General features: G+C 33.0%; 1 protein-coding gene and 1 pseudogene across 1 annotated transcript; one reads left to right on the top strand and one right to left on the bottom strand.

Moving 5' to 3' along the window:
- Positions 1-46: 46 nt before the first annotated feature.
- LOC140045785 (protein FAM227A-like) lies at positions 47-11,031 on the top strand. Its single transcript, XM_072090563.1, has 14 exons — positions 47-211; positions 1,923-2,078; positions 2,331-2,384; positions 2,683-2,706; positions 3,475-3,530; positions 3,999-4,040; positions 4,585-4,758; positions 5,412-5,552; positions 5,947-6,175; positions 6,566-7,011; positions 7,314-7,471; positions 8,211-8,363; positions 10,508-10,580; positions 10,762-11,031. Exons 1-14 carry the CDS (start codon positions 91-93, stop codon positions 10,834-10,836), a joined length of 1,902 nt encoding a protein of 633 aa, XP_071946664.1. The 5' UTR covers positions 47-90; the 3' UTR covers positions 10,837-11,031.
- Positions 1,502-1,622, bottom strand: LOC140063726 (5S ribosomal RNA; annotated as a pseudogene).
- Positions 11,032-12,718: the final 1,687 nt, after the last annotated feature.

Genomic DNA, 12,718 nt, shown 5'->3' with positions numbered 1-12,718 from the left:
AAATTAAATACCGCCACCAATCACAAAAAGAAATTTTCAATAATAAACAAAAAACGCCGGTGACTAGAAAATAGTGATAAAAAACACGAAATGGCGGATATAAATCGGGCTAATTCTCCTATGAATATTTACCGAGAAGATTTACTAGAAACTAAAGAAGATATTGATCATGCTCAATCAATATTACAAGATCAAATGACACGCAAAGCTCGTATCCTTTCGCCTAGCTAGCTAGGCTAGTCATCAATAGCCGTCGATTGTTGTTTTCAATCGAGGTTGATTGTGTTGCCATGCACTCGGCGTCTCGTTACCAGGGGCGAATATTCATACGGCCTCTAGCCTACGAATTTATTGCATTATACCAATGGGTCCGGGAATGGGTCTCTTTGATTAGTGTCACCAATTTCTACATATATTTCTGTACTACTAGGCCTATCCTCGTGCATAATAAAATACCACAATACCAATCAATTTTTTTCCTGAATCAGAGGCAGCGCCTAGCCTAGAGGGTTTCCCTGAGTACTTTTTGTATTTTGTATTAATATTTGTCCTCAGTGAGGAAATTCGGATTAGGCCCTCCACGGACCCACGGCAGCCAGCAGTGCAGCGCCTACCAGATTAGGCAATGAGAGTAAAGCATCTTGCCTAAGGATGCAATTAGTATGGTACAGATAACCTCGAACCCATGCCTATCACATGCTAGTCCGATATTACTGTTATGCGCGATTTGAACGATTTGCGCAATTTAAAATTGCGCAAAAAAAATCCTTGCGCAATTTGAATTGAAACATGTGTTTCAAATTGCGCAAGCAACGTATTAAATTGCGCAAGTAATCTGCAAATTGCGCAAGGTTTTTCGACAGATTGTGAAATCATGCACACCCATATTTTTATAGTAATTTCTAAGAATGATTCAAAATTAAAGATAAATATCGCATTTCCTTATTTTAGTAGTGCAAATATTGTTATAAGTTAGCATACCGTCAAAGAACCGACGAAGGAAAACGAAGCGGTGGTGTTCCACCAGGCGGGCGCGGCGCGGGCGGCCGGCTATACTACTCTAGCCTAGCTAGGGTCTGGACTACTGATACTGACTAGGTTACATGGCCTAGCTTATTAAACTAATATTAAAAACTTAAAAAGTGAGTATTAACATTATCTTCATTGAAATGGTCTTATTTACCCTATATAATAAAATACTAAATTTTAAACTCCTCTGCCTAGGCCTAGCCATGTATGGGAAAATTTACAGTTCGTTTTCAAATTGCGCAAAGGTGTCATATTGCGCAAGAACTATCTTGCGCAATTTACAAATTGTGCAGCGCAATTTAAAATTGCGCAAAGATTTTCTTGCGCAATTCGAAATTGCGCAAGTTGATTGCGCAATTTGAAATTGCGCAAAAAAATCTTTGCGCAATTTCAAATTGCGCAAGGATTTTTTTGCGCAATTTTTAATTGCGCAAATCGTTCATAACATTACCATTACACCATCACTCTCCAGTATATACAGCACCCGCCACGATTTCTAGACGGTCTCCCATCCAGAACGCAACCGGGCCCAACGTTGCTTAACTTCGGTGATCTGACGAGAACCGGTGTTTCAACGCAGTATGGCCGTATATAATCTTACCCCACAAAGTTGGCCCAATTTCGTGTTCTATAGGAGGGGGATTATACCAGAGAACATACAGTAGTTATGCTTACCAGTTAATAATAATATAAAAAAGCCATGCTTTATAAAACTCCCACCGTGATGTCATACAATAATTATAGTACAGAAAAAAGAAGAAAGAAATGTCATATAAGCTATAATTAGCTTGTTAACCGACCCACAAGCAAGTATCAAGCAAATATGAGAATCTGAACACAGGAACGCATGCATTTAGTGTCACTTTTTGTGTTTTCCTATTAAGAACTTTCAGCATTCTTGGTTGGCAGCATCGAACGCGTCAACGAACGAATTGCAAACCTAGACCGAGAGCTGCAGATGTTCTCCTCGCTCGTAATCGACAGCAGAGGATCAAATGTGGAGGAGAGTAGAACGCCCTCACCACCCCAAGACAGAATACTTACCAAAGGTCCTCCGACTTGTTTGTATTGTAACTTTCTAATCATGATACTAACTGATTGTGTATGGTGTAGTAAATTTGGTGCACTGGCTTGTAGTACAGTAGTATGATCAGGGAGTTAACCTCCCTGGTATGATAATAGCAATATGTTATTTTTCCATGACAAAATCCAAAACACATTTAGTATCAATTATTACATATTATTTTTCCAATAATTCATATTATTACTATATTAGTTTAATATCATGATTTATTTTATAGCTCAAGACGTCAAACAATTGAATCAATTTGCAGGAGTTTACTCTGTGAAATCAAGTAAGCAATTTATTATTATTTGATCCTCTTTCCTGAATGAACTAACTGCATGATATCTATTCTACCCATCCCACAAACTCCATAAGGTCTTTTCCCCTTTTCTTACACTACCTAATCATCATATCCTTATTTTTACTTCCCTACACTACCTATTGTTCCCACAAACTCCATAAGGTCTTTTCCCCTTTTCTTACACTACCTAATCATCATGATATCCTTTGTTTCACTTCCCAAAACTACATAATAATATCCTTTTCTCTTCTCACTAACTGCATGCATATTCTTAATCCCATTTTAGGTAATCATTTATCTCTAGATGAAGGTATGGTTTTTTCTGTGAAAAAAAATTGTGGGTGTCTGTATTAATAACCACATTTTATTCAATGATAACATTTGTTAATGGAATCTTTATTTTTTCAGTCATCTACTAACTTCAATGGGTTTTGTTTATTTTTATTTGGTTAATAATCCTTAACAATATCCTATGGGTCTGTATCTGTATTTATACATAGGCCTGCTGTAGCTCAAACAATATCCTATGGGTCTTTATCTGTATTTATACATAGGCCTACTGTAGCTCAAACAATTACAAATGTTTTTATCTGTTTTGGTGTATGCTGCACATTGGATTGTTTATTAACACCTTTTCACTGGAAATGCAATGATTTTCACCTTTTTGCTTTTAATAGTGTTTATACCTAACTATGTTTATATATTTAAATTAAATAAATACTACTACTACTACTAAATTAAATACTACAACATCATCACAATCAAGTTGGCACCTTATCTTTGGTCTGTCAGCTAAGTACAATCTAGCACTAAAAATAACCTTCATAATACTGTACTTCATGATATTTATAATAATAAATGTGTCTCAAACAATCCTGATTGGTCAAACATCAGAAATAAAACAAAATTGGTTTTGTTGTGGTAACTAACACTAGGCCAGTTTGTAATACGATTTTATTAACATGTTCTATAATTCAATTTCATTCTTATGATTGCCATCAAAACTCCATATCAATTATGAATATGCTCATTGCAAATTAAAAGCAAACATGATTTCAATATTGACACTTTTTTAAAGCTTTACTTAATGATGGCAAACAGAAAGTTTGGAAAAAAGTACAAGGGACTAAAAAGGTAACATATAAATTTGCTTTCTTTACGCCTACAATTTTAAATTTAGATTAAAAAAAATAATATAGAGCAAACTAGTCTGGGCTCCAGACGGAGTTTTGTCTTAATATTAGTAAAAATATAAATATGTTTGCACATATGGCGTTTCATACGTGTATTACTTGAGTTTGGATTTTCAAACAAAAATCTAAATAAAAACAAATAAATAAAAAAAAAGACAATGAATACAGACTTGGGGCAAGTCTAAGAGCAAACAAGTAAAATAATTTCTTATCTGTTTTTTTTGGTTGCAAATTTGTTGGTATTATTATTCTAATAATATATAATTGAACAACTAAAAAAAAAACATCTTAAATGTATTAAATTTATCAGGAAGACTAAAAAGATATTATTTATAGAGCTGTGAATACTGTATATTGTATAACAATATTGCTTATTGATACTAATGTTATTTTGTGTGTTTGTGTTAAGCCAAAAGAGAAGGCATCCAGTACCAGACCAAAACTGGTGGAGGTGAGTGTTATGAATTTAGTTTTATACCCTTTTCACATAAACTGTTATCAACTTGTAACCAGGTTTGATCTCCCAATTTATTACATGTTTTTCAATCTCTGGAGAAAGCATAGTTGCGTGCTATTTGATTACTAGATGATTGGTCAGTTTGATACCAGGGCATGCACGTGCACGCAGCAACAACTTGGAACAAAAATAACGGGCCTCTTGTTGGTGTGTTTTTCTCCCGAGATTCAGGAGATTTTCCAGAAAATTGTCTTTACACTATGGAAACCTTAGTTACAACTTATTACAACTTGTTACTTTTGGCAGGTGTGAACAGGGTATAATTTGTCAATAATACTTGTTTGTAAAAGACCACTACCACCAGGGTTATTATATTTTGTTCTTCTGAGCCACCAATTGCTTTTAATTTGCAAGATTAATACAAAGCAATACAATTATTGGAAATTAGATTTTACACTTGATCATACTGTACATTGTATATCCTTTATGACCTTTATTGACCTTTGACATATATGTTTTATGTACCTTTGACACACAGTTACACCAGTATCCTGGTTTTGAGAAAGACCGACTGACGCCAATACCGTATGTTGACGTACTCAAAATGCTGGAAAGAGTAACAAATGCGCAGACTGGTCTAAGCAAGAAACATCAATACAAAGCAGAGTTCCAACGCCTCTTCTTTTCTAAGATGTCCGAGGCCATTCTGATGGTAGGTATTGTGTACACCTTGATCACTAATAAATGCTGCTAAAACCCAATAGAGTTATGGAGTATTAGGGTCTGTACAATGCTGATAACAAGGTCAAATTGAACCCTCAGACAAAAAACAAAGGTGTTCAGACACATGGCAATGATTATCATTACAGTAGAAGTTTTATCATTCTCCCGTTATTAGGAAATGTTCTGATTGGATACAACACTGAATTACAACATCAAGCAGTACACTTGACTGTTTTCATTAATACATAGTCTATGATACATCCCTTAAAACGGAGCCACAGTGTTCACTCCAGATGTCGGGTTTTTAGAAATAGAACCCGAGATTTGTGTCACTTACCTTAATCAAACGACAAAAGACCTTTTCTTTTTTATGAAATATTATAACTTGAAATCCAGTATGTGTTTTAGTTGATTTAAAAGAGTAAATAGCAAGGCCTTGTTGGTGCAGCTGCATTTTCTAAATTAAAAAATGAGTAACTGCATATTAGCTAAGCTTACAACTTATCACAACAAAATCTATTTTTAAGTTATAACCTGCATCAAACAATATGCCTTTGCTTGTTGCTACATTCCAAAAACTCTTTTTTTTACTATCAGAAATTAACTTAGGTTTATAGATTAAGATTAATATTTTTCATTCAGGATTTGTTTTGGTGGTTTTTTTTACATCGCTATCATCCAAGCAAAACATATCAAGAAAAAATATTCAATCGGGTGGCACACAACTATGCAAAGCTGTTACTATATGCTAAACACCCTAAATATAGAGATGTATTCTTTAAGGTAACAAGAGATTTTTTTTACAGTAATTAATTTAAATCTTGTTTTAAACTAGATGACACACAGTATACAAAACATCTATAAAATGTGTTTCAGGAGAATTTATTTACATTTTCTTTCAATGCAGTAATTGCATTTTTACCATATTTAAAGCTCTGTCTACACTATCAAACTTTATGTGACAAAAATGTGTGATGTGCCCAAATATGGTAGTGATTTGACATCATCATGTCCATATATGGGCACATCACATTTTTTTGTCACATAAAGTTTGATCGTGTAGACAGAGCTTTAATCATGGTGACACACACCTATGCAAAATGGGATAATTGACTGATATAAACATTTTCTTTCAATGCATACGAACAATTTGAAATTGACTTTATTACTTCTCTAGGCCTACCCTGATCTTCTAGCACAGTCTGTCTACTGCTGCTTCTGCGAAGCATTTCCAGACTCCTGGCGGCAGTTCAACGATGACTTTAAAGAAGACCTTTGTATGTTGACCTCTCAATGGATTGCTGGAACTAAAGTTGTGCCCCGAACATGGATGAAATGGAATTATAAAGCTCTTGAACCAACAGATATGAGGAAGGCTGAAATTATACAAAAAGATTCCAAAAAAGGTATTAGAATTAAAACAATCAAACAGGTCCATCAGTCTCAGTTTTTTAAACTTCCAAATACAGAGAATTATTTTTTTTTAAATGACAATGAGAGTTACTGTACAATTCCTTAAAAAAAAAACAATAACTGAATAGGTTCGTACAAAAATCTTGACCTGTGTGGAAGACTTCTGCATATTTGAGTTGGTACTTTATGTTCTTATAATGATCCAATTTGTTGCTCCTATTTGTCATGCGTCCAATTCTTTCCGTCCTTTGTCTTTTTTTTTTTCATTTTCTTGATGTACCATCATTTTTATTTGTTTGTCTCCTTGTTATGTCTTTGTTGTTCAATATTGTAATTTGTGATCTTTATGAGCAAAAAATGAAATAAACAAATTGTAATTGCAGGACGTGGTTTTAGCTTTGAATTTGAAACTCCAGGATCATCCATGCACGACGAAGACACATCCAGAAAGAATTCACAAACATCACATTTGATGTCACAGAGAAAAGCATCAATAGACCATATTGGTGTAGCAGGAATCGACTCTGACCCAAAAACAATCACAGCTATTTCAAATGCTCAAAAAACCAGTAAACATGAACAGTCTCAAAAGTTGGAGGTTAAAGGTCAGAAGACTTTGCAGCCAATCACAGAGAATGTTTCAGATGCATCAGGAAGTCTTCTAAGTCAAAAGACGGTGAAGAGTAGCAAAACATCAAATAGCCAGAGTAGTTTGAAAAAGAAGTCTGAGGCAGGTTTGGAGGGAAAGAAAAAAGCAGACAAGAGCACATCATTAAAGCAATCATCAACAGTGTCACTGAAAGGAAAGGAGAGACCATTGTCACCTGAGGTATGGAATTTGTTTTAACGAAAAAGGTTTTGGGGTATAAACTGCTCTTGATTTCAACGACATAGCACAAGCACATGAATTAAATTGTTATTGATTCAATGTACAGGTTTTTTGATACGAGTACTGTAGTTTTAAAAACCTATTTCTTTTCAAATTCACCCACTTGATTTTGGCGTTGCTGTTCTATTGATGCAGAAACCTTCTCAATGCTGATAATTCCAAATAAGAACAGATTTCCAGTCTCTATTTTTTCATGACCTTTGGAGACCTTTTTCACACTGTTTTCTTTATTTATTTCTTAGTCACATCCAGTTTATGAGAGTACGCAGTTTTCCAAAAGTGCGTTCAACGTGTGTGGTCAGAGTCCCTTGATGCAACATTTTATGCGACAAAAGAAGTTAGACAAAAGAGCTGGCATGGACATCTACTTACAACGTACAGAAATAAAGAGTCTTCCTCCATATCCTTTTTACCATATATTACCTAGTATGTAGTTGTCCTGAATCTATTAGTCCTACAATCCTTTAGTCTTGGCAACATTCTATTTTCACTATGCACCTTTCTTCATCAGTACTTTTATGGATGGTCAGTTGGAAGCACAAATAGGTACTTGACCAAATTCCAGCACAATTTTTCAGGACTTGGCTACATCTGCAAAATAACATATTGACATTTTTTAGAATATTTTTAAAATTTTATTCAGAAAAATGCAACTGTTGGAACTAGTGTAAAACGACCCAGTGCACAATGTAAACAGTGACGTAATAGCTACGAGCACTTACTGGACCCAAGGCCTCAAAGCATGAGCAGTCCAATACAACAAAGCCAGCATTGGAGGGCCCCTTAGAAGTGGGGTCCATTGCACCCTGTGCCACTGAATGTAAAACATCATCATTTTTTATAACAAGATATTTGTTCAATTAAATACAATCTTTAAAGTAAACTAATATGAATCCAAAAATAATATTTTTATTTAGAAAGGAAATGTTATATGTTGCTTTATTTGTTTATTTTATTGTAATGATTTTACAACAGCAACTGCTTATAAATTATTCATACTATTAAAGTACATTTGAAAAAGTAATTCTCAAATGTAGTATAAAGTAATACATTAGAATAGTGACCAATTAACTTAGCTCCCTGATGCAATGCTACTTTGTAGTTAATAAATCAAATACTTTTTCTTTAACTGATCACACCTTAAATGCGCCAACATACAGAGAACTTATAAATGAGACGTATCACAGTATTCGTGAACTAGACCAAAATTACCAGGAAATGCACGAGGAGGGGCTTAGAGAGCACGCTCAGTTTTTGACCAAACAGAAGGAATACAGAAAAAGCCTTTTGAGGTAATAGTATTCTTCTTTCTTTCTTTATTTCATTCACATAATCATAAACATACATAAATAATCATAGTACAAAACAAAAGAAAAGAAAATTTTATAATAAGGTAATACTACTGAAGGACACTTAAATTACACAGCTCAGTTGTGGAATGTGGAATAGGTCCAAACAAACCAGAAATGTTTAGTTGAATAGTTTCAGGAAAAGAAGTATAAAGTTGAGAGAAGGTATAGTGAGAGTTGTTTGACATAACACATAATGTTGGCCCTAGCTAATACATTTCTATATTTGCCACTTGTGTGCGGGTTGAAGACAGACGGAGATAATCAAAGGTATATAAACATGAGCATAAACTACTCATTTGCCATAATCAAAACTAAAGGGATATTGTACAGATAAAAGAATTGGAATTGTATAGTGAAAAATAAGTGTAGCCAAGCAACTATTCAAAGCCTGGTGTGTTACCTGGTGAGAAAGGTAACTACATAATATTGACATGAGATAAATTACTCAAAATCAAATACAAAGAGTCATTTGAGGTTAGTATTGTATAATCAAAAGTAAAGAAGGGTAAAGTTGAGGGAAGTGAATCGATGATTGCCACACAAATGACAGCCATACCTCCTGATGACACCTGGGGAGAAATAATCAAAGGTAATATAAACATGAGATACACAACTCAAACACAAAAGAAGAAGAGGAGGTTAGTATGAAATCAAAGGTAAACACAAGATACACTTTTATTGTGACATGCAATAAGATCACTAGGGCCGCCGTTTCTACGCAATATAGTAATTAATGATAAACTTTACAAAATGTCACAATGTCTAGTTTGATCCTTTTTATTAACAAGCTGGCTTTAACAGCACCATACTTTTTACAAATACATGAACACATCTTTCTACTCTTCCTACACTATACCTAATAGTACAGCAGTAACAGACTAACACTAAATACATGAACACATCTTTCTACTCTTCCTACACTATACCTAATAGTAGAGCAGTAACAGACACTATAAATGCGTAGCCATGTTGACTTTTATAAGACACTGTTTATATTTTCATTTTTATTTTATTTATTTTATTCAGTTGACAACTAACAGCGATGAAACCGCCACTAACAGGTTGAATCTAAACATAATAAACTATAATAATACATTCAAATAAGCAACAATAACATAAACAAAGATTGGAACATTATAGAGATTTAACAATTTTACCCTTAAATACATTTAAACTATCATAAAAAAAATCAATATCCAAAATCATAAACAGAATTGAAAGAGTTGTATAAAAATACCATATCAAAAACAACTCTACGATTTTCAAGAGAAATATGAGAAACATTAAAATTAGGACAAGTGCGAGTAAGGAATCTAATGAATTTGTTCTGAACATTATAAATACGCTGAGATTGTGTACACGAAATTGAATTAAAAATGACTGAACAGTATTCCAGGTGGGGGCGTACGACTGAACGGTACAATGACGTTAATGCTCCACCATACAAATTAAGTTATGATAAACAACTGACCAGGCCACCTCAGGTGTGTTTCACAATACGTACTATTGTACTCTGTAGCAACATACACTATGCAGATACAAACCAATTTGAGGAAAAGTAATATACGGTAATCACAACATACAGTACTTATATAACAGAATAAAAAGGCATTACATGCGTATTATTTATGCTAATTAATAATAATTGGTATAATGCAGTTATAATCATTTCATACACAATTAATTGACCAAGCACTAAACTTAAATCATGGCTCTTTCATTTAAGTATTTACAGGAACTATACCTTGCAAGAAAGAACAAAATTACTAAAGCTTTGTCTACACTATCAAACTTCGTGTGACAAAAAAATGTGATGTGCCCATGGACATGATGATGTCATATCATTACCATATCTGGGCATATCACTACCATATTTGGGCCATCACATTTTTGTTGTCAAACTAGTTTGATAGTGTAGACAAAGCTTAAGTTCAAAGGCAAATTTCCGACATGTATGTTAATTTTGCTTAAACCAATTTACACATAAACTGAGGAGGCGGCACAGGAGCAGGTTGTCTGGTTATCGGAGGAGGAAAAAAAAGAGAAATGTTTGTAATTTATTAAAATAATATTTTATTTTTTAGAAAAGAAAAGCTGTTAATGGCAAAACCTAGAGAAGTGAAACGGTTGAGTGATTTACTGGTCTTAGAATTATTGGTATGTACATTCAATGATTATGATTTCATGTTGACGACAAAATGAAGAATGGTCATGATATTGACTATGAAGATATGTCAATGATAAAGATACACAGCAGTAGGCTATACATGATATTGAATGACAGTAATATAGTAATATTGTACTATACTAACACTGAATATTTCTTATAAAATAACAGAAAGATGAAGATGAAGTTAGTACAGGAGCTGCATTGTCAGTGCAAGCTGCTCTGATGAATCAAGAAGACAGATAGCCAATCAGCTCCTAGATGAATATGAATGATGACCAATCAGCTGATTCATGACTTCACTCTGAAAATTAGAATCACCGTTATCAGTAGGACTTTCAGCCAATCAACTATTTAATAAATCTGGATGATTGGAAGATTTCAAGTGTAATGCTTACACTTATTAAAATGTATAAATGTTTAATAAATATTGATAAACACAATGTGACTTTGCATGGCCTAGATTCATTTATGTATGTAGTGTTTTTTTTTACATGGCAATTTAAAACATTTAAAATTCAAATTTTTGCAGACAATGGATTTGACCTACAGTAAGTTCAGTAGTGGTTATATTCTAAATTAATACTTCTGTGGCGTTTCATACTTGGTAATAATCACCGGGTCCCTTGGCAAGTTGTATCAATAACAAAGTTCATGTTGCAGTTTGTGAAGCATAATATTTGTGTTTTGTAAAATTGTATTGTTAGCCACACTTGAATACTCACTGTATATAGTAGGTTACAGAATGAACAACTGATAGTAGATCATCACAAAGAAGTTAAGGTTAGTTACTAATTGGTATTTTGTTTTCTAATGATACTGTTTCCCTTCAAAATGACCTTGGTACACTCTTCAGATGGACCACCACCTGGAAGCTGAGTTTAAACTTACCAAAATGCAAAATTATGATGATTACTAAGAAAAGACAATATATCATAATAATCATGTTTTGGAAAGAATTGACCGTCATAAAGATCTTGGAATTATTATCGACTGTAACTTAAATTTTATTCCTCAAGTTGATGCTGCTGTTAGTAAAGCAAATAGAATGTTAGGCATGATACGTCGTAATTGCTGGTGTTTTAAAAATTCTAATACTTTAATTAATTTATATGTTTCTCTTGTCCGTCCCCATCTTGAATACTGTAGTGTTGTGTCTAATTCGTTTTCGTCTGTTCATAGTACCCGTCTTCAAAGAGTCCAAGATCGTTTTGTTCGTTTTGTGTATTCTACTTGTCACTGTCCTCCTTTGTCTGTCTCTCTTCCTTCGCTTGTCTCTCGTCGTTCTATGTTCGATCTTCAGTTTTTGTATAAATGTATGAATTCCCGTTTCAATTGTAATTTTAACTCCTTGTTTTCCTCGTACTCGTAATTCCAAATGTAATCTTCTTTATGTGCCGTATTGTCGTGTTAATGTTACCAAGAATGGATTTATTTCACGTATTTGTCTTCTTTTTAATAATTGTGTTGTTAAAGATAATTCTATTGATCTCTTTTTTGACCGTTATAATTGTTTTTGTAATAAAATTAGTAAAATTGTATAACTTTGTATTGTTAGATTTTAAGATTTATATATATTTTTATATGGTATAGTTTATTCCATTCTGTAAGGGGCGGGTTTCCCGCTGTTGAATGAGTTTGAATAAAATAAAATAAAAATAAAATATACAATTTAAATTTTAGTTTTTTAACTAGCATTAGATAAAAAGAAAATTATTAAAGAACTTTATGTTCTTTCTTGAAAATTATGATTATAAAAGCGAATATTTATAATAATTTTTCAAATCAAATACTAACTAAAATGAACTATGGTATAAATTAATGATGAATCTAATTTTTTCAGTTACTGAAACATATATACCATTAAATGTTCCAGTATTTGTCTAAACCTGAACTTAAAAACCTAATGTATTTAGGTTGTATCAACAGAAATAAGTAATTTTAATTTGGTTTTTTCAAACCATAAATTCTGTGTTGCACAATTTAATTTTTTTTTAATATAGAAAGTAAAATATGAAAAAAAAAGAAATTAAAATTATGATATTACTAGTTGGGGAAAATTTTGTATATGTATGGATCTCTTTTAGGGAACTTTTTTATTACTGGTACTGAAAACGTACTTGATTGC

The sequence above is a fragment of the Antedon mediterranea genome, chromosome 1, assembly GCF_964355755.1.
Source record: "Antedon mediterranea chromosome 1, ecAntMedi1.1, whole genome shotgun sequence".
Lineage (NCBI taxonomy): Eukaryota > Metazoa > Echinodermata > Crinoidea > Comatulida > Antedonidae > Antedon > Antedon mediterranea.
Note: the sequence above shows the minus strand (reverse complement) of the source record. Positions and strands in the feature narration are given on the sequence as shown.